Consider the following 23,290-nt stretch of genomic DNA (forward strand, 5'->3'; position numbering starts at 1 on the left):
AGACAACAAAAATAAAAGTCCATTTTAATGTATACTTTCTGCAAATTATCCCAGTTAAGTTCACTTTGAAATACAATATAAAAAGTCTAGTTAAGTGAGGAAAAAATAAAAAACACAAATGAATATTTATTTATTTATTCGCAGTGGTGTATGTGCAAATTTAGACCTTATTCCAGAATAAAATTTTGTGCTACTTTTACTTTCTGCAAACCCAGTCAGCTGCCTCTGCTACAATTTAGGTAAGTGAAGAGCTGAAATAGCTTGCAATCTAACATTCATTTTCACCTAGATGGGAGACTATTTTTGCTTAGAAGAAAGTTCCATCGCTCTCAAGTAAGACACTTTGAAGATTGTTGCTAGCTACCAATACAAAAGCTCTTAAATTAATATAATTTTAAAAATCTGCACTTTTATAGAATAGAATTATTTGTACCCCATAGAGATGAGAATACTACTTACGAATCATAGTTGTCCCGAAAGCCTTTTGCAAAAGGATTATGGTCAATTTTAAGCTGTGTGATCTGAAAAGGAAAGAGAAAATAGTGGTGTCCACTTAGATATCTTAAAATCTGTAAAAAGACGACGATAATTTCCTTTGTACATGCAAAAGGAGAGGCACTTATTTAGAAAGCTTTTGTATATTTCTTTAGGAAATCAAGTTAACAACTATATTTACAGCAGTGGCAAAACAGATAGATGTATTGCTGCTTGAGTGGTATTCAACTATGTTTTACTCTGAGTATACCCACTGAAATGAACACAACTAAACTAGGTCCATTAATTTCAATCGGTTTACTTGGAATAAAACTCAGTTGAATACCACCCCTTGCTTCCAGTTAACAAAAGTATTTAAAGCTCCATTTATCACTCTCTTTTTTGTGTTCCTATTTTACATTTTAATTTATGAAGGGTATCATAGCACGCCCCAGATAAAAGCTATTTAGCATACCAAGCATATTTTATCCTTACATCAGTGTTCTGATATGCAGTCACAGCAATGAATTGCGTTTCAGGGAAGTTAAATGTCTGTGTCTTAGAGGAGTCATTCATGTCCTCAACACCATCTTCTGTCACTTCCACAATGTGGAGACGAGGCTGATATTTATGCAGAGATTGAAGTACTATCATCTGGAAAAGATGAACACTGAGTTAGTGCACAATACTTTTTTTTAAATCCACCTGACATAGGGAAGGAGACTTTCAAATTTTGCAAGCCTTTAATACAACACTAATTCCCATGTCCACATGCCAATTTATAACTTTAAAAAAGGGACAAGATGTACTGTTGAGATGACTCCAGCAAATTCAGAATTTACTGGAGACCTGTTTCAAAAACCTACTGAATCTTCCTTCAGGTTCCAGGAACCACAGATCAGCTAAGCAAACCAAATTTAAGTGTGTTGTTTTACCTGAGTATTATTATTATTGGCCCCTTTATTATTAGTTAGTTTTAGTTTTCCAAAAGAGATCTCTTGTCGCATCCAGTGGGCTCCAGTGTTGGGAGATTCAGGATGAACATAAACCTTGTTACCTGTAAGATGGAAAGAAGACGAGAGTAAGGGAAAGGTGCATTTCATCTCTCCTACGTGTACTTATGTGAATTAGACATTTCCCCAAATCAGACATAACACCAAGATGAAATGCACTCTCTCTTGTGTGCCACGACAAAGGAAATGCTTGCACACAAGAATGCACATCTAATAGGATGCTGGGTTGCAGCCATTGACTTTCAGTGGCAGAGAGTCTGCAGGGTCTGTAATTAAACCATGAGCATGAAAGGGGGAAAGATGGAAAAATGCTGAGCCTCCCTTTAATTTCCTAGCAAGCTGGAGTAAAGGAGTCTTCCAAACCCCCTTTTTAAAAAAGCACAAAGTCGCTTTCTGGAGAGGATTCATCTCCTTTAGATTCAGAAGTCACATTTCAAAAGGCTGTATGACAAGGCAATTAATTTCCTTGCCTTCCTTGTCTATAAAGAGCTTTGCATCTGGATTCTGGATGAAGCAATGAAGGCATGGAAGGAAGCTGAAGGCAAGAGAAAAAGTCTCCTTGCCTGCGCCTTCCCCAATCGCTTACCTTGCATGTTGTTATCGGCTTTGCCACACGTCACCCACTTTCCCCCTTGGAAGCGCCAGTGGTTGGGATCCGCCAAGATCACTTCCACGAAGACGTTGTAGTGGGCGGTGGGGTTGAGGCCGGTGATGTTGAAGCTCAGGAAGGGGAACATCCGCCTGGTATTGGAAAGAGAAAGGAAGGGGGGAAGGCGCGCATTTAGAAAAAGGGAATGGAGGCCGCCTGCATCCCTGAGCGAGGAGCCCCCGCCGATGCTCTTTGGCAGCGCGCTCCAGCCTCGGCTAGCGCCTGGACCGAGAGCGGGAGGCAGATGGCGGCTCCCCTCGCGGGGTTTATATTTAGAGAGCGCCGCCACGAGAGGCTTTGGCTCCAAGTCTCGCTCTTCTGCGAACATCCAGAGCGACGGCCTCGGAAGGAGAGATCGGAGACGGCAGCCTTTCAATTGCAGCACCTCGAAGAAAGAGGGACACCACCAATCCCATTCCAAATATACCATGATCCGAAGGCTGCAATAGTTTCAAACCCTCGCTTGCCCTAGCTTATAATTTATATATCACACGCACAGAATTCCCAGGCTCTTCGGACAGAAGCTAATGGCACATTCTGTTTCCCACCCCGTCCCCAATTCTTTTATCTCAATCAACAATTATGATGGGCGGTTTAGGGAACACAAGAAACCAAATATATTTAAATGGCGGGGGGGGGGGAGAGAAGAGAGATAGAAAGAAACCCTGCAAGTATGTCTGTCCTACTTCGAATCAAGCACAAGGTGGGGAAGGTTTCGAACGACCAGTCATTTGTTATAATTGCACTCCGGTACCCCCAATCCCTCAAATCCTGAAATTTGGTTGGCCTCGCTAGTGCCATAAATCCAGGGCGTTGCCTTCCCCCCCCCCAGTTTAACGTCCCGATCGTAAACTAACGAAAAAGAACCTTATTACGATCGGATTTTATTTCCAAGCAAAAGCTAGTCCGGTTTTCTGATGCTTAAAAACACCGGCACTACATAGCTCGATTTAAGAAATTTCTTCTTAAAAAAAATAAAATAGTTTTTTTATTTCTTTTAAATCGAATTCCTGCCCCCCCCCCATTAGCGTATACTTTTAAGTACATGAACTGGAAAAAAATTAGTTTCAGAGCGCAAACCTGAGCGTGTTAGTTTCCTATTTAAGTCCCCCTGTGTCCAGTGGCGATTACTCTCGGGTAAATGTGCACAGGGAAAACTTTGAGGTGGGGGAGAGAACAACTGTTGACAATCCGGGGAAACCTGGGACACACCTGATGACAGGCACGCCAATGCAGAGAGCAAATGCAAACCAATTCCGCCCCGGATCCCTTAAGACTAAACCGAGTTTTCCCAGCTCTTTCTTAATTTGATGAGATCCCGCGCCGAAAGCTCCTCGAGCCGCTCTCCCAAATGGGTTCCTCCCAAACGGATTAACTCCGCGCCAAATCCGATCTGCCCCCAGGTCCCGCAGTCCCCCGTCCCCCGCCCCGCCCGGAAAGAGACAAGCAGCGGCGTTACCTGCCCTGCTTGGTGATGATCATCTCGGTCTGGTGCCGGTGGAACTTGAGCCAGAGCGGCCGGTTGCACAGGAAGACTTGGGCCCGGAGCGCGCCCGCCCCGCCGGGCATCGCCAGCGCGCCCAGCCCGCCGCACGAGCCGGCCGCCGCCGCCGCCGCCGGGTAGGGGCTGTAGAGGCTGCCCGGCGGCGCCCCCTGGCCGTACTGGTAGGCGCCGGCCGCCGCCGCGAAGGGCGTCCTGCCTGCTGCGCCGGGAAAGCCCCCCGGCGGAGACAGGACCGAGCCGTAGGGGTAGCGCGCGCCGCCCGACGCCGGGTACATGGAGCCCGGCTGCGCGCCGCCCGCCGCCCCGGCATAAGGGAACAGGGCGCACGGGCCGCCCAGCTCGCCGCCGCCGCCGACGCCGCCCTGCGGGCCGGGCGACTGCAGGTAGTAGCGCTCGGGGCTCAGGCCGTCCAGAGTGTAGCGCGCCGGCGCCGGAGCCGGAGGCAGAGGCTCTTCCTCCGCCGGGCAAGGCGAGCCTTTGCGCCCGCCGTCGGCCCCCGAGGCCGCTTTGGCGGGAACCTGGCCGGCGGCGCCAGCGACGAAGGGAGGCGGGTCGGCCGCCGCCGCCGGAGGCCCCGAGGCGCCGCCAAACTTCTTCGCGCCCTTGTCCAAGTCCAGGCGCGGCGGAGACCCCGAGCTGAGGTGGCGCGTCGAGCCGCCGCCGCCGCCGCCGCCGCCCGCGCTCTCCAGCGGGTAGAAGGGGGCGCCGGGCAGGTTGGCCGGGCTGCCCAAGAGCTGCTCCCCCAGCTGCATCGCCTCAGATGAGCCGCCCCGCTTGCCACCCGCCCCCGGTAGTCCCCTCACAACTCCGAGAGAGCGGCTCTGCCGGGAAGCGCAAAACTAGGCGCTCACTTCGCCTCAGCCGGCGACACAACAACGTCCTCGGTTCCCCTCAAAGGCACCGAACAAGGGCTTGGGCCGCCTTCTGTGGTAGCCTCATTTACAACAAGAAGCCGCCCCCACCCACCTGACCTTCCCGCCTTTAAATGCCACACAATTGACTGCGATTGACCAAGCCGGGGAGCGTTTTTATAGGCGCGCGCGCGCGCTCCTCTCCCACAGCCGGGGAGGGGCTTGGAGGCGGCTCCATTCGCCGGCGAACCTCTCCTTCCCTCGCCCACCTATTGGCTGGTCTCGGTGACACTAATTTAATTAGACAGCTACTAATTGGAACAAGTCACCTGCGACTCTTAAGTGCTTTTTAAAATAATTTTCGAAAGATCCCACACACCAGGCCCCTCAATTCTTTACGTGAAACTTTACACGGACTTTATGAGGCGGGGTGTGGGGAGAAGCTGCTGGGTATTTAGAGTAGCCCCTACTTGACGTGGGTTAACCAAGAAAAACTACGATTAAAAGCTTCCCTTAAAATGTAAAAGCGAGGCCTGGTTTTTTTTTTGGGCGACGTCCTTTGAAGGCCACAAGTCAACTTTCTGAGGGGAAGAGATGAAAAGGGAGCCGACGCCTCAGAGCTCAGCGGGGCCGTCTGCGTCCTAAGCGGCCATTTCCCTCGTCGACGAGGGGGGCCTCGCCTTCTTCCCGGGCTGGCCGGCCTCGGAAAGCTCCCACAGCAGCGGCGGCTAAAGGCTCCCCTCAGCCCTGTCAGCGCTGGAGGAGGGAAGAGGCGACGGGGCCCATTCCACACCTCCCCTCGAAAAGGCGACGGGCCCCATTGAGGCGTCTGGGGCCGAGTGCGGCCTCTTCCCTTCTCCCCGCGTCGAAGCCGTCGTCGCGCCCGCCCCCCTTCCCCGCTTTATATGCCGCGGCAGTTGCGTCGGGATGTGTTTGTGCAAGACCTGCCGAGCACTTCACACCTTCGCCGGGATTTCCTTTAAACCAGGCGGGGGAGGGAAAGGACGAGTCGCGCTCTCGCTTCAGAACACCCTCGCCTCCTTCTTCTTCCCCCTCGCTTTGAAAGGGGGAGGGAGAGAGAGGAAGAAAGCGAAGCCCGGGAGGGGAGAGAGAGAGAGAGAGAGGACAGGGGAAGGGGAAAGGGTTTGCCGAGGCAACTGGCTGCTGCTGCTGAAAACAAACAAACAGATCTGGCTTCCCTCGTCTGAAGGAAGCAGGGCGATACACAGATATTATTCCACAGCAGCCCGACGTCTCCTTTCCAGGCCCGAGCGAATCGGACGGCTAACACAACTCGCTTCTTTCAAGTTCCTTCCCCGCGAAAGCCAAAGGGGCGCTTTCCCTTACGAAACTACGCGCAAGGATGGAATCTGGGTCGTCTGCTGCTTCGGTTTCGTTCAGGACAGCAAGCAAGAAGGGAGGCGAATGGTCCGTCCCATGAACAAGAAAAAAGCGAGGAAAGCGTTCCAGATTTCGCTGGAGATTCAGCTGAGCCTGATCAGTTTCAGAGCCCAAGCGGGGGAGAAGCAGGCTCAGGCGGGCAAGCGAGGCTCGCGCTTCTCTTGCGCAGTGCTCGTCTCCGCGAGGCTTGCGCAAGAGAAGGACCCGTGGAACCGGCTCCTGAGTTTCCGGGATCTTAGAGAGGACCCGGGACGGGGCGGTTTGGGGGAGATGCTTCCAAACTATTCAGTGTGGTACACTGTCACCTAAAACAACAACACACAAAGCAAACACCTCTCTTGCACAAAGGCATCTAGAGTGGCACCAACATTGCATTTGAGAAAGATGCGAAGGGACGGTGGCAGAGCAAGAGGTGGAGCTGCCGAGCTGGTCCGGCGGCCTATTCTTGAAACTGCTTCTAGCTGAGTCTCTCATTTCATTCCGTTGATATTTGCAAATGGAAACAGGGACAGGAACGAGGAGCCCCAGTACGGAGAGCAACAACAACAAAATCCCACTTCGAATTTGCAGTTCCTTTCTCTCTTCCCCAAGTCTTTACTGTATTTGTTGCAAACCAGGACATATTAGGCGTCCGGGCATCAGCGCTTTGCGGATATTAGGCCGATGCAAGTTGTTATAAAATATTTCATTTGCATAGGAAGAGATTAAACCTGTTGGTCTGAAGACCTACCGATATTCGTATCAACAGGTTTAATCCCCTCGGTTTCTGACAGAAGGAAATAAACGTTTTATCTTAGTTCTTTCTTTTTTTAAATCAGTTTTCAAAGAGACTTCAAAAGCTACCCTTTGCTCATCTTCAAACATGCTTACATTTCTTTAATGCCTGAAATTTTAACATCGCAATTGCTAAACCTTGAAAAAATACCTTAGCGTTGATAAATACTAAATAATAGCAAAAGAAGTTCCTTCCCCGTTCCGTTTTATAAAATATTGATTACAGGCGGATCCTAACCATGCTTAGATAGAAACGATTTCTACGGATTGCCGTGGAATTTACTCTCAAGTAAGCCCTTGAAGTTACGGTAATTCCTCCTTTCACTGCGAAAGCAGCTTATCTGGTCTGCAGAGAATTTGTCTCTTTTCCTTTAAGCCACAACATTTGGCTTGTAACACACGTTTGTTGGTTGTTCTTAAATGTATGTGCACCGATTTCTTCGAAACAGAAGCAAAAGCAGTACATACTCTGTCCTTCCAACCAACAAATAGCAGGAGACAATGTTTTGGATGGGGTCGATGAACAAGGAACAGAAGTTTTGTCTTGCTGTTTACTCTGGCACTGACTTTAGTTGCCAAATCAGATACTTCTCCGACTGAAAGCGATGCCCTTTGGGACTATGTTGAAAAAAGCTCAAGATGAAGGCTGCATTCTTAAACAGTCTCAACTGGGTGTTAAAGGGGGACTTACTTTGGAGTAAACATGTATAGGACTGGGCAGCACAGGAAATAATATCAGACGATATCATTGGATTTATCGCTCCCCTTCTTCCCAGCTTGTAGCTACTACAAACGTACATACACTACTCTTGTTAAAATTTCCAGTTATTTGGATTTACATAGTTTAAAAAGTACACATTGAAATAAAAGGCAATGTTATTCTGCTTTCTTTCTTTCTTTCTTTCTTTCTTTCTTTCTTTCTTTCTTTCTGGACTCTAAATCCATAAACCTGCTCCTACAGTCTAGAGTCTCCACCCGGGATTTACAGCAAATTTGTTCAGAACTCAAAACTAACGGTCAGTGAAGCAATAATACATAGCTGTTAGAATGAGAAGGTCATTAGCGTCTGTTTGTAACCACTCGCTCTTTGCGGCCCGATCTATAGGAGAACCGCCCCATATATTCCAACAGAAGCTACTTTCAACTACTGGATAGACACCTGAGGTTGCATTTAACAGCTGCATTTTCCGGCGCACTCCGTTGCAAGGACACGCTGTTGCGTTGTAGGCTGAACTGCAGGGATGAAATTTCCTTAGACCCAGTCGCAGTTGAAGCGGCTCGTAGTCATAAATTTATAACCAAAGTCACAAGGAGGGAACAGAATGGTTTGCTTACAATGCTCAGTCAATCAGCACCTTGGAGAGAGGCAAAAGCAAGCCAAGTCAAGAAGGACTCGGCGTTTCTGGTTTCTACGCTCACCTTTTAAACTTATTTCGTACCTCCTTTCGCTGTTTATGAAGCAGAGCGATTTGTCTAACTGCGTCATGTGTTCCTTTCCTTTTTGCTTGCATTTTGGTTAAACTCATCTTTCTTTGGCTAGCATCCTCCCCATGCTTGTTTGACAAAGGTGCAACGGGGGTGGGGTATTTAACCTGACATTCATTTGAACTAGAAAGAGCCCTCTGTAATGCAACCTTGACGGCCAAGTTCCTCCACGGATTTTTTTTTTTGTCCTGAGGGCTAGGGAAATCCTAACCCATTTTATGGAATTTACACACCCATACTGGAGAATTGGGACAGGAAGCTGGCTAACTCTTTTTTGAATGCTCTAAACTGACCCAGATTTAGGGTGTAATCCAGAACTACTATTAGCCACAGAGATCTGGCTGCTGGTTGGAGGCAGTCTACAGACTTTTGCAGATCCAGTCCTGTACACAATGGCTTTGCCTTTTTACTAAATTCTCACCGAATCCTGACACATCAGATACCATACACTGGGTAAAATGAACTCTAGTCCATGAAAGCTGATGCAGTAATTAATCTATTAGTCTTTAAACTGCCTCAATGACTCTCTCTGTGTGTATGTTATGTAGACCACCAAGCTGTTCTAGGAGGAAAACTTGTGTGAGGAATGCTACAAGATCAAATCTCGTCAAACCACTACCGTAAGCAAAAATAATATAATATATATTTTTTTATTTATACCCCACCCTCCCCAGCCAAGGCCGGGCTCAGAGCGGCTTACAAGCAATAATAAAAACAAGATGAATGATTACAACTTAAAAACAAAAATAAAATACAACATTAAAATAATGGAATATTAAAATATTAAAATGTAGCCTCATCGCAGGAGGAGAAGGAAAAGAAAAAAGAAAGAGAGGGAGGGAGGGAATCAAATTGGCTCCAAGCCAAAGGCCAGGCGGAACAACTCTGTCTTACAGGCCCTGCGGAAAGAAATCAGATCCTGCAGGGCCCTGGTCTCGTGAGGCAGAGCGTTCCACCAGGCCGGAGCCAGAGTTGAAAAGGCCCTGGCTCTGGTTGAAGCCAATCTAACTTCCTTAGGGCCTGGGACCACTAGGGTGTTGTTAATTATGGACCTTGAGGCTCTCCGTGGGGCATACCAGGAGAGGCGGTCCCGTAGGTACGAGGGTCCTAGGCCGTGAAGGGCTTTAAAGGTCAAAAGCAGCACCTTAAATCTGACCCTGTACTCCACCGGGAGCCAGTGCAGCTTGAAAAGCACTGGGTGAATATGCTCCCATGGCAGAGACCCCATGAGGAGCCTCGCTGCAGCATTCTGTACCCGCTGGAGTTTCTGGGACAGCTTCAAGGGCAGCCCCGCATAGAGTGAATTACAGTAGTCAAGCCTGGAGATGACCGTCGCATGGATCACTGTGGCCAGCCATAGTGAACTTCTAAAATCTACAGTAGAGCAACATATTAATTAGGCCAACCAAAATGACACCAAGCAGTGTGCAAGAGGGAAAGCAAAGCAAGGTGGGTGGGGAGAAGAAAAAAATACATATATTGGCTGATGTTGAAGCCATGGAGTCTGCATCTAGTCACAGTCCACTTTCAAGATGAAGTGTTGTAGGCATGCCTAGTACATGAGGCTCAGCTAGGTGCTCTGCAGGACTCAGGTTGCACCTAAGGGTGTTGGAGAGAAGGAACATGCCATGGCTGACCTGTCCCATCTTTGGGAATATAATCTGAAATCATATATCTACTGGGAAGCCTTAATTGCTATTTCAAACCCAGGAACTTGCGCAGACCACAGTTAACTCAGTTCAGGTTTCCATAATAATGCCGCCATCATGCCCTGCCTGTGAACTGTCTAAAGCAGTGGTTCCCAGTTGGTGGTCCATGGATACTAGGAAGTCTGCATAATCCAACCAGGGGGTCTGGGGCACCATTCACATAACAAAAACTACCACAGTGGTATCGTCCCCCGCCCCCCAAAAAGTAGGGGATCCATGGCTTGGCTTTTGAAAGACAGGAGGTCCACAGTACTTAGCTAATTGAGAACCGCTGGTCCAAAGCACCTGCCTATCTAGTGTTAGGAAAGTGGATTCTTATTATGTGCCATATAGTACTAATGTCTGAGACACAGCAGTAAAGGTGATGGCAGCTACAAGCATTCCACATCACCCAATACCACAGTTCCTTTTAGTTAAACCTGAGTGCAGTGGTACCTCCGGTTATGAACTTAATTCGTAAATCCGGTTAGGAACTTAATTCGTTCCGGAGGTCCGTTCGTAAGCTGAAACCGTTCTTAACATGAGGCGTGCTTTTGCTAATGGTGCCTCCCACTGCCACTGCATGACTTCTGCTCACATCGCGGGGCAAAGTTCGGAACTGGGAGCATCTACTTCTGGGTTAGCAGAGCTCGAAACCCGAAGCGTTCACTAGGAGGACGGTATATAACATGAGGTTCCACTGTATTACTAAGTTCAGAAGCCATTCTTTTCTTCCTCTTCACCTAACAAAAGGTTCTTAGCAAACAAATTCAAAAAGTGAAATATTTTCCCAGACTCATCTCCACCCACCTGTTGAGTTTCTGCCTGGGACACAGCTGTTAATGTCATGTCAGAACCCCTGGATGGTGACTCTTATGTTCATTCCTTAGGATTATTTTTTCAAGAGGTTCAGAGTGCAAAGCACGTTCTAATGGGACACACTCAAGGCTCTGAACAGGTCAATTAACTAATCCACACTTCCTAATTTTAAACATAATGTTTACTTGGAAGCAAGTCTGAAGCCTAATAGGGCTTACATTGAAGTAATGTGCTCAGGATTGCAGATCTAATATCTTAATGGCACCCAAGGCACCAGCTCTCTTTCAGTAATTTGTTGTTGTTGTTTTGTTTTGTTTTTTGAAACCATTTTTATTTTATTTTTCAAGTGTAGAATTATTAGAATACCAAGTACATATCTGTATGTAGAGATTTCTCTGAATCTCCAGACTTCCCACCCTGACCTCCATGGGTCCTATTGTTGACATTTTCAACTGCATATTATTTCATAATCTATATTTTATATCTCTCCATATTGTCCATAATATTTGTTACATTACAAGTGTTATTAGAATCCTGATAATGTTTTCATCTGCTTACAGTGGTCTCCTAAATAAATTATATTTTTTTCTCATTCTTTCTTAAAGTTTTTGTCTTCTTGGTTCCTGAGCTTTCCGGTCGGTTTTGCCATTTCGGCATAGTCCATCTGCTTGGTTTGCCATTCCTCTTTGGTAGGGACTTTGTCTTCTTTCCATCCCTGGGCTAGTAACATCCGTACAGCTATTGTTGCATACATAAAAAGTATTTTCTGCTTTTTGGGATGTTGGTACCTACAGCTCCTAATAAAAAAGCTTCTGGTTGTTTTGGGTTTTTTACAAAAGTTATTTTGAACATTTTTTTTCCAATTCATTATATATAATTTCCCAGAATGCTTTTATTACCTTACACGACTACCACATATGGTAAAAGGTACCTTCTTCTTCTTTACATTTTCAGCAGGTATTTGTACTTGTCTTACACAGTTTTGCTAACTTAAGGTAAAGGAACCCCTGCCCGTTAGGTCCAGTCGCAAACGACTCTGAGGTTGTGGCGCTCATCTCGCTTTACTGGATGAGGGAGCTGGCATACAGCTTCCGGGTCACGTGGCCAGCATGACTAAGCTGCTTCTGGCAAACCAGAGCAGCAAACGGAAACACCATTTACCTTCCTACCTATTTATCTACTTGCACTGGCGTGCTTTCAAACTGCTAGGTTGGCAGGAGCAGGGACCGAGCAACGGGAGCTCACCCCAGCGCAGGGATTTAAACCACCAACCTTCTGACTGGCAAGCCCTAGGTTCTGTGGTTTAGACCACAGTGCCACCCACGTCCCTTCCACCAGTGAATCATTTTCATCTGATTTTCTTTCAGCGTACAAAATCAGTAATTTATATTTCTGATGAAATGTAAAGAATAGGAAAAGAAGAAGCAGTAAATAAAACGACTTTGTAAAATTTCAACAGAACTCTTTTGGGGGAATACCCTCCTTTCTCATGTATGCGTTTTCTCAAGCACTGAGGGTTTGAAGGAGAAGCTTGGAGGGGGGTATTTGAAGGTGTGCTCCCACCCCGTCAGCGAATGGGTGGCAGGACTGTACGTTTCTCAAGATCTGCAAACCCTATCTTTCGAACCTCTATGGAGGTTTGAAGGAGAAGCGTGGAGAGGACTGTTTAAAGGCCTGATCCCACTTAGCCATCAGCTACAGGGGCAGATGGGCACTCACTGCCAACCCCAGTATCAAACCCCATGGAGGTTTGAAAGTTCCATGGTTCTCTTTGAAGTCCCAACAGTCACAGCATCATAAGGAAGCGTACCTGACATCACTAGGACATCAGGTGATTGACAGGTGGGCAGCCACAAGCATCTGTTACCTTTCTGCCCAGCTTGGGGGAAATAAAGATCTGGCTGTCCTGTCAGAAAAGATTCCACACCACTTTTGTAAGAGATAGTGAAGCTGAGTTTGGAGCAAGCTGTGATGACGGGGGGGTTGGCGAGGTCTAATGGGGGACAGGCCAGGTTGGTGAGCAATGCAAACAAGGGTGGCAGCCCCTAGAATTTTTTCCATATTTTTTTCAATTTCTTCCATCATAGTAAACTCATTTCTTGTTTCATAAAACATCTGTGGTCTCAGTTTATTCTAAATACTCTCATGATTAGAAATTTGATAATCATGCTACCTAAGGAAGTTTTCAGAGAAACTCCAGGGAAATTTTGGAGGCTATTTGAGAATGGCCAGCTTGGCAAATAAGTAATTTCTTATCTGGTGGTGGCAAGTACCTCAAATAGGGAAATTGAGGGTACAAGCGATGGGTATACTCTTGTACACACAACAAGAGATGTTGTGGCCAAGTTGCTCTTCCCCAGATACCCAGGGACCCAGGCTGGAATATGACTGTCACAGAGGCTACATGACAATTCTACAATATCTGCAATTCTGCACCAACAAGGAAGAAATATTAATTCAGTTGTTCTTTAATTACAAGGAAAAGAATACATGGCAGCCTCTAATAGCTTGATTATATTATTAATTATCACATAGTTCTGTCTCAAATGATGTGTCTTAAAGCAAAACTCTTTAAGAAGTTGAAAATTAAATGACCCTGATCCTGTAAAATATTTGATTAACACTCTTCATTTTATGTATTATGAATCACTGCACTGAAGCAAAAGGCAATTTAAAATGGACATATGCTTTTGCAGGATTGGTTCCATAGGGTTTAAAACGTCAACTAGGATGAAATATATTTCAAAGTTGCAATTGTCAATTAAATCTGTTTCAGATTTAAAATCAGAGAGAATGACCCTATTCCCCATATATATAGTAATTCTCCTCTAAATCTGGTTATTTTCTCTTTAAGTTTTATTATTTTTCTCTTTATTTTTTATTAAGTTTTTACCTTCTGTATCTGTTTATATCACATATTTTAGAGCTATACGTTTTGATTTAGCTGTACTATTTTGTACAGTCGTCTAGAAATATTTACATTTTGTAAACTTCTGAACTGACTTTTCCCTAACTTTCATTTTTCTTTTTTTCTTTCTCCTCCTGTGATGAGGTTGCATTTTAATGTTTCAATGTTTTAATGTTGTATTTTAATCTTGTTTTTAAGTTGTATTCATTCAACTTGTTTTTATTATTGCTTGTTAGCCACCCTGAGCCCGGCCTTGGCTGAGGAGGGCAGGGTATAAATAAAATTTATTATTATTATTATTATTAACTAGACATGACAAAATAAACTATAAATCTAAGCACCATTAAGTAAGAAAATGTAATCGTTATTAGTCGTGCTAAAATAACAGCTAACCTTTTTCCTAGTGGGGCAACTCCTCCCCACCCCTGGGAGGGTTCTTAGATTTTTAAATAGCTGCACAACAGACAGGTGAAATTAGACAGGTAAAATAACCCCCTCCTGCACACACACACACACACACACACACACACACACACAGAGAGAGAGAGAGAGAGAGAGAGAGAGAGAGAGATGCAATGCAGCTTGCAAAGTCACAGAAGTCCACAAAAGTTCTCTCCTTCTCACACATAGATACAAACAATTAATATAGCTACACCTTTGCACCACGGATGGTACCAGATTTCACTATACGAAGTAGACATTTTTCATCTATATACCTGCCACTTAAGAACTGCGCTTCATGTGCCTGATAAAGCGGTTGATTCTAGTTCATGAAAGCTTATGCCACAATAACTGTTAGTCCCTAACAGTGCTTTGTTGCTGTTTTTGCTTCAATAGACCAACAGGGAGACCTGCACCCTGCCTTGCTGGCCCTTTCCCGTCTGGCCTGGGAGAGTGGAGTGCTGACTGACTCCAGCTACAAAAGCTGAGGCTGTTGAACAGATTCTTGGCCTGGAGTATTGTTTACGGGGGGGGGGGGCGGCGGCGTTGAGAGAGCTGTTGCTGTTATTATATTATTGTTGTATCTTTAGCTTTAGATCTTATGATTTATGTGGAAACTGTTTCCATTAGGCTGTGTACTTTTTGATGTGTTTTATTTATTGTTTATGACTTTTGTTATGTTGTTTGTAATCTTGTCATGTTGTAAGCCACCTTGAGCCTAGTTTCAACTATGGAAAGGTGGCATAAAAATAAAATGATGATGATGATGATGATGATGATGAGGGAGATGCTTCCAGTCCAAGAATAGGGACCTGTGACCTTCTAAGTATTGTTTGGCTGCAGCTCCCATTATTCCCTGACCGCTGGCCATGTTGACTGGGGCTGATGGGAGTTTTGGTCCAGCAGTATCCGAACAGCCACAGATTACCCCCTCCTGCTACAGTCCTTGACTGAAATGCACCTAGCACTTCCGATAAAGAATGAACATAGTGATGTTATTCCTTGCATAGTATTTGCACTCCAGGAATAGCTATTATATTCGGGGGGGGGGGTCCCGCTTTTATTTAGCAACAAATGCTATTTCCAATTGATGAATATTCAGGAATTTGCAGCAACAGTGATCTAGCCGAAGACAAAGGAAAACCATCAAGACCAGTATCATACACTGCCTGGCACAACTAGCCTGCTCAAGTCATCTGGACTTGTTTGGACTCATCCAATCCCTTGTCCTATAACCGCTGCAGGCAAAGATGCACCTTTGTTGCTCATTTATGGCACTTTGTATAATCAGGTTGATAAAAGGTTAGTTCCCTCATTATCTAGGTAGGGAAGTGGGAGTAGGGGATTCTGCCATTGCACAGGCAGTGAAATGGCATGACCTTCATTTCGCCCAGAGGAGGTTTTTACATGCACAACCATGTTCATCCTTTAGACACCAAGTTATCAAGTGTGAATTTTGGCACTGTCCTGATCTTATGACCACATGACAGAGAGATCCACACACACACAATTTTTAGAAATCTCATTTTTAACCAAGGTTGGTGTTTGACTAGTGCTGGTAGTCATTTCCCCCCTCTATCTCATTGGGCCATGATTCTCCTTCGTTACACTCTCTTCATTCAATGTCTCCAGTTTCCTTAATTGGATCCATTTTACCTTGTATTTTTAGATCTCTGCATACTTGAACTCCTTTAGCTTCTCTTCTTCTCTCTTTATTGTCATTCTTGCACTGCTAGTCCTTTTTGTGTCTAACTCTCAAGTTGCGTGTGTGTCTGTCATCTCTCTGTTCTGGAACTCACTGCTTCTTGAATTTCACACCTCTCCTTCCTTCCTTCCTTCCTTCCTTCCTTCCTTCCATCCAAGTGTTGAAGCAGCATCAGAAAACCAGATACTTTAACCTCAGATCACTCCCTCTTGGCCTTCATTTCTATCCCTTTTGTTTCTTTTGAAATTGACAGAGGAACTCTGGAAGTTTTTTTATACCAAGTCTGATCAATGGTTCTTCTAGCTCAATAGTGTTTGCACTGATTGGTTCTCTAGGTGTTTGTCCTAGATCTGGAGAATAGGAGACCTTCTGCAGGCAAAGCCGATGGCCTTCCCCTAAACAAACTGGGCAAGATTTGTGTGTGTGTACATCTCAACTCATGTGCCATGAAAAGATCACCACATGGGGATGGGAAGCCCACAATCTATTTGTCCAGTCTGTTCCTGAGACAACAAATTCAAAGTAGAGTAGACATACAGGTTTCTCATCATGTTCAAAGTTCTTCCCATACAGGGGTGAAGTCCTTTTTACAACTACAGTCGTATCTCGGTTTTCGAACAGCTTAGTTCTCGAACATTTTGCTCATGAAGGCCGCAAACCTGGAAGTGACTGTTCCGGTTTGCGAACTATTTTTGGAAGCTGAACGTCCGTCTGAAGCCAATCAGAAGCCACACTTTGGTTTCCGAATGTTTTGGAAATCAAATGGACTTCTGGGATGAATTCTGTTCATCTTCCAAGGTACAACTACACTCTGTATTATTATCATCCCCATTTTATGGATGGGTAACTGAGCAAGAGTGAATTGTCCTCTGTGAATCCACAGCAGACGTAAAAGTTGAATTAGGACCTTCTTGAGTTATAGCCTGGCTTCTTAAGCAACTAAACTACATCACATTTTTGTTCACTTTGGCAGCTTTGAAGTCAGACTTGAACTGTAGCAGAGAACACACACCATCTCCTTTGTTTGAAAGGAAATTCTATAGCAGGCAAGAATGGTTAAACTTTGAAGTTAGTTGTTTCATGTTGCCATATTAGTGTTCTGTGGAAGGTCAATTCATTTGTTAATTGGAGTAATCTGCAGCCATTTAGAGGCCACAACTGTTCATGCACATTTCAGAAACTCTAACAGTTTGAAGGAACAGAACAAATGACCTGGCTGAGACAAAATTCCCCTTCCCAATCAGAATTAACATTTTCAGACTTTGCAAATTGAGGAAGCTGTACTAGTTAAATTCAAATTCTTTATAAATTGGTTCACTTTAAGGCAATGCCAATCTTTTGTGGTTGCTAATATTTTAGCCTAAGGGCAGGTAACTATAGTTCAGTCAAATTTTATCTAAGCATCTATAATCTGCTTTTCAACACAAAGGGAAGAACAATATTTAATCTCAGAAAAATCAAATGATACAAGACATTTATAGAGTCTAGGCATACAATAAATTCAATGCATGGGAATGTCAACTGGATCTGTCACTGTGTCTTAAACATCAGCGTGATATTAAGCTGGTGAAACTTTGCAAATCATTTGCTCCCCCTGCCAGGATAAGCTGCCTTCACTTACTGACTTGCAGAGTTTGTCCTCATCAAATAATAGCAACTACTCGCTGACTAGTACACAATACTGTAGTATAGACTGCTTTTCTTTGGCTCATAAGCCTTTATGCCCACTGGATGACAAAATATTTAACATGCAAATCTTTAAGAGAAAGTTGAACAAAGTTACAGCACGGAGGCACTAGTGAGCACCATTATGATTTGTTCGTGTTCTTCTAAAATGTGCAGCTCTTTTAAGATTTTCTGTCTCCTAGCTCAGAGAAAACGAACTGTTCTTTTTCTGTTTGAACGGTCTCATGGGAAAGAGAATGACAGCACAGAGAAGGAAAGTACTTAGGTTGAGCTGGCAGAGCCTAAAAATGGAAGAAAAGAGGAAATAAATCCAGCCTGTATGCACTGTGTGTAGAATTTAATAGCTCTAAGAGATGTACATAGTGACGTACATTTTATGTGCAGTTGTATACGTACTATGTTTGGCCCTACAGGACTGGATTAACCAGTAATCTAAACAAAGTATATTAAGGCATCAAAACTAAACTAATCCTTAATTTGCAGATCTACAGAACAACCCATGAATATAGATAACTGAGTGCAAATAGGATGGGCAGTGTGAATGTGATCATTGTGTGATCATTGTAAGGCTGTGTTGACTCAATAATACAAATTTCCTAGGTTTTGTAGGGAATGTCCACAGCTCTGTAACAGACTACACACTTTTCCATGCAAAGGTTCCAGGTTCAACCCAATCAATGTAGGATTTGATACTTGGGGGTGGTTTTTTTGGAGGAAGGGTATGTGAAGACAGAAGTTTGGAAAGAGAAAAGTCTGCAGTGGCTCCAGAAGCTCAATTCAGGGATGGATGATGATAACAATATTAATATTAATTTATTATTATTATTATTATTATTATTATTATTATTATTAATACCCCACTCATCTGGCTGGGTTTCCCCAGCCACTCTGGGCGGCTTTCAACAAAATATTAAAAATACAGTAAAATATCAGACATTAAAAACTTCCCTAAACAGGGCTGCCTTCAGATGTCTTCTAAAAGTCAGATAGTTGTTTATTTCCTTGACATCTGAGGCTGTTTAGGAGAGCATGCTGGGGAATGCAGAAATTTACTTGGAAGCAGTGAGCAGGACCAAAGGAGGAGCAGCTGGGTCAGGTGTCTTGCACCCCTTTCTCTCACAATATAGGCTTCAGTGTGTGACAGCAGAGCTTGTAGGCCTACATTAATTATTATAATTAGAGTGCTTCTTTCTTTAAAGTTTCCAAATCAGTTTTGGTGCCCTTTAACGGTTTTCTTTCTTTTAATGTCATTAGGTGGACTGACTTAAGGGACTGGTTGTTTTTTTTTAAAAAAACCCACTTATTGTTGCTATATTTGCTAATATTGAGCAGAGAGACTGGTATTTCAGGGGAAATCCCGTAAATCTTGGGGGGACCCCTTCACTAAAGCTTAATCATTCTGAGACACAAATATAGAAAACCTGGGGGGGGGGGGGAATCCCCAGACTGATGATTTTTTGCTAGCTAGGGGGCAGCACTTGTATGTGTGGAGAGGTCACCAAAGCTTGTTATTTTTCCTTCCTGTGTTTCTTCCTGTCTGTGTGAGTTGGGAGGAAGACAGCTGTTAGAGGAAAAGGTTTCTGGGTCCAGGTCATACTGTCTTAGGATCTTACTTAAATCTGCTTTTTCTGGTCTATGATTGTACACCTGTGAAGCAGGCACAGAACACAGTTGCGTTTGGTCTGTCTATCTGTAGTTGGTGTTTAAGAGTTAACCGTCCGCCTGGTTGGCTTCTGCATGTGGAATAAGAGGGCATCATCCCCTTTTGCCCCTTGCTTTAGGCAGCAAAATGCCTTGGGATGGCCCTGTTGCAGGCAAGGAACTGCTCTGCCTTCAGGAAAGGGACACCCACTGTGGATGGAGTTAAAAGGCAAAGTGGAGAGTCAGGAAGGATCACATTTGTGTTGGAAGCAAAAGCCATCTAAATCATCAAGAGACCAGCTTGGATGGCCACCGAGAGATTTTGTCAAGGGTTTTAGACAACTAAAATCAATTCATCCACTTTATCTGTTTTGAACATACTGGAGAGGCAGCTAAAGATGTCACAAATGGTTAGAGTTGCCTGGAAACCTTCAAGGTGTCAATTGACTGTATTTTTAGGTACAGGAATGTTACATGGACATGCCAGTTTCACCAGTGATTTGGAAGGAAAAAAAGACTAAAAACAAAACAAATGGACTTGGCAATATGCAAGGGAATAAAAATACCATGAGAGTGAAGCTGAGTTGAAGCAGGGTAACTCAAAATCAATATTTTGCTTTTAAACTCTTAAGGGGAGGCCCAGGAGGGCTGCACTCATTTTGTCCTCCTTACTTATTATCCTCAGAGGATTGGCTGAAAAGTGTCAAGATGACTCCATACTTACAGCTAGGACATTCCTCGCTGACAAGCCACTTGTTAGACTATTTGGCTGCTGCTTCACCCCCTAGCATGGGGTTTGTGCAGAGGATAAAATAAACAAAACAAAGCCCCAAACTTGGAACAGGTGGAATGTGCCCAATACAGTGGTATCTCTGGTTACGAACTTAATTCTTCCAGAGGTCTGTTCTTAACCTGAAACTGTTCTTAATCTGAGGTACCACTTTAGCTAATGGGGCCTCCCGCTGCCGCTGTGCCGCTAGTACGCGATTTCTGTTCTCGTCCTGAGGTAAAGTTCTTAACCTGAGGTACTACTTTCAGGTTAGCGGAGTCTGTAACCCGAAGGGTCTGTAACCCGAGGTGTTCGTAACCTGAGGTACCACTGTATGACATTTCAAGCACACTTCTCCCTTCCTTCCTGCCCATGCTTGCATCAAACAAATCTCTTAGTTATTGTGGCCACTCGGACTTAATTTGGATGGTTGCCCATGGCCTATCCATGTACTACGAATGACTGGTTTTTGGCGCTTTTTGCATGCTACGCAAACAGTTTCTTACACAAGGAGTATAATGTGGCAGAGGGACGTTATGCAGCAACATGGCCACCATTTCTGTAAATTTTAAAACAAAAACCAAAGCAAATGATTGTGGTACTACCAGGAACATTCATCCACTGAATGTCTGGGCAAACAGGAATGTTTCCAAATTTCTACTGAAAGTTAATAATGAGAAAGAGAGGTGCACCTCACTAGTTGGGGGGGGGATTCCACAACAGGGGAACCACAACTTGCAGCCCGGCCAAATTTTAGTGTCGGCCACATGATGCCAAATGACTGGCTTGTGGATGGTCCTGTCCACCTCTTGAAATCCCTACTGCAGTGTTTAAAGGTAAAGATAAAGGACCCCTGGACAGTTAAGTCCAGTCTAAGGTGACTAAGGGGTTGTGGCACTCATCTTGCTTTCAGGCCTTGGGAGCTGGCCTTTGTCCACAGACAGCTTTCTGGGTCATGTGGCCAGCATGACTAAACTGCTTCCGGCGCAACAGAATACCGTGTTGGAAGCCAGAGCACACGGAAATGTCGTTTACCTTCCTGCCGCAGGGATACCTATTTATCTACTCGCACTGGTATGCTTTCGAGCTGCTAGGTTGGCAGGTGCTGGAACAGAGCAATAGGAGCTCACTCCGTCTTGGGGATTTGAACTGCCAACCTTCCGATTGGCAAGCCCAAGAGGCTCAGTGGTTTAGACCACAGCGCCACCCTCTAGTGTTTAAAGGAGGATACTTCAAACAGTGATTTTGCACTTTAACCAGGCTCAGATGGAGGCATGTGAGTGGAATGTGGGGCCTGGTTTAAAGCACCTGGAAAAAAGTGTTCTTTGAAGCATCGGTGGCGAGCAGTGGTGTGGGAAAGGAGAAAGACATATGCATTGGGCATAACAACCCAGCGAGGTTGGCTAGGCTGAGAGGCTGTGATGGGCTCAAGGTCACCTCCATGGCTGAATGGGGATTTCAGCCCTGGTCTGAAAGGTCTTAGTCCAACATTCTAGCCACTATACCACACTCATACTTAAAGTGACCACCAACAATTTGAAAGGCATATGCATTGATAGCTACAGAATAAAATCTTTTAATTTCCCAGGAGACAATGTGTGTTCCGGATGTTATCCTTCATGAGGTCTATTATTATTATTATTATTATTATTATTATTATTATTATTATACCGCCCTATACTTGGGGGTCTCAGGACAGTTCACAGAATAAAATCAAGATATAAAACTACAAAATACCTTATAAAAATAAAAACAACAACCCAATAGCCCCCCCCCAAAAAAATACACATTTTAAAAGGGCATAGGATGTAAATTGTATCAACCAAAGGTCTGGTTAAAAAGGAACGTTTTTGCCTAGCACCTAAAGGTGTATAATAAAGGCGCCAAGCGAACTTCCCTGGGGAGAGCATTCCACAGATGGGGAGCGATCGCAGAGAAGGCCTGTTCTCGTGTTGCCACCCTCCAAACCTCTCGAGGAGGAGGCACACAAAGAAGGGCCTCAGAAGATGATCTCAGGGTCCAGGTAGGTTCATATGGAAAGAGGCGGTCCTTGAGGTATTGAGGTCCTGAGCCGTTTAAGGCTTTATAGGTCAAAACCAATGTTATCATTATCATTTCACTGCTGGATCTGTATCTAAGTGTTTCTTTTTGTGGCAGTGATCCTACAAGCAGCAATGAGAAGAGATTTTTGATAGGCATGCGTGGCGGTTTGAACCAGTTTCACACCTCCAGTTATAACTCAATCTATTAATTATTCCACCCCAACGATATTTGTTTCTGAGAGCAAAAAACAAACAAAAAACACCTCCCCAAATACAATCTTCAATTTTTTTAGTAGAGACAGAGAGGGTCAAACAAGAAAAATACTACGTCAGCCACCCATTCCCTTTCTTACTCATTTCCCCCTACCTAACATATATGGTTTGTAAAGAAAAAAAGCAATTCGCTAAAGCACTGCAACTTTAAATTACTGCTTTAAGTCCCTGCAAAGAGTAATAATTTCACAAGTGGAATCATGTCAATTTGAACAGCCATCAGCAAAGATTGGGTGTGCCAGGACCTGTCTATGAGTTTGTCAACCCCTAGTAATTGAACCTCATTAACTTCAATTGATTGACTCATATATGGGATTTCAGAAATGTGTTAGTTCAGTTTTTAATCTCAAATTGGAAACTGCTTTCCCCCTCCTTGAACATGTGTGTGTACTAGGTGGGTGGGTGTTATAGACAGTAAAATAGATATATTTATCATCTTTGCTGTTCACATCATGTGTCTGATAGCATAAATTTTTGTTTATGAAAGCTCACCCCAAGATAATTTAGTTAGTCTTTTAAGGTGTTGTTTTAACAGTACAGTAATAGAACAGGTGTTGCTCTAACAGTGCAGCAATAGACTGTACCATGCAAATCTTTAATAAGGTTAGATAAGTGAGAACGTACACATGATGGAGCCTGTATGTTCAGGGACGATAGGGGCATTCACATGTTACATTCAATGAATGTACAATCTGTGAACATAAATGGTGGAACAGAACAAATCAATGTACAGTGGTACCTCAGCTTACATATGCTTCAGGTTACACACTCTGCTAACCCAGAAATAATGCTTCAGGTTAAGAACTTTGCTTCAGGATGAGAACAGAAATCGTGCTCCGGCGGCGTGGCGGCAGCAGGAGGCCCCATTAGCTAAAGTGGTGCTTCAGGTTAAGAACAGTTTCAGGTTAAGAACGGACCTCCGGAACGAATTAAGTACTTAACCCGAGGTACCACTGTATGATAGGGGACGCAGGTGGTGCTGTGGGTAAAAGCCTCAGTGCCTAGGGCTTGCCGATCGAAAGGTCGGCGGTTCGAATCCCTGCGGCGGGGTGCGCTCCCGTCGTTCGGTCCCAGCGCCAGCCAACCTAGCAGTTCGAAAGCACCCCCGGGTGCAAGTAGATAAATAGGGACCGCTTACCAGCGGGAAGGTAAACGGCGTTTCCGTGT

At 44.6% G+C, this 23,290-nt stretch overlaps 1 protein-coding gene across 7 annotated transcripts in view; it reads right to left on the reverse strand.

The window, feature by feature from the left end:
- Nucleotides 1-23,290, reverse strand: part of EOMES (eomesodermin) — a 162,876-nt gene that overhangs the window by 1,912 nt on the left and 137,674 nt on the right. For 5 of the 7 annotated variants that reach the window (XM_079947291.1, XM_079947290.1, XM_079947292.1 and 2 more), the window contains 4 exons: nucleotides 2,074-2,228; nucleotides 1,410-1,531; nucleotides 970-1,128; nucleotides 460-521 (listed from right to left, as the gene is read on the reverse strand). In XM_079947291.1, the coding sequence (XP_079803417.1) occupies nucleotides 460-521; nucleotides 970-1,128; nucleotides 1,410-1,531; nucleotides 2,074-2,224 (494 nt within the window). In that variant the 5' untranslated portion in view covers nucleotides 2,225-2,228. Of the gene's footprint in view, nucleotides 1-459; nucleotides 522-969; nucleotides 1,129-1,409; nucleotides 1,532-2,073; nucleotides 2,229-3,595; nucleotides 4,664-15,663; nucleotides 16,046-23,290 lie in introns of those variants that run through there. The other 2 variants (XM_079947289.1, XM_079947288.1) reach the window with 2 other exon arrangements.

Source organism: Podarcis cretensis, assembly GCF_951804945.1.
Source record: "Podarcis cretensis genome assembly, chromosome: 12".
Lineage (NCBI taxonomy): Eukaryota > Metazoa > Chordata > Lepidosauria > Squamata > Lacertidae > Podarcis > Podarcis cretensis.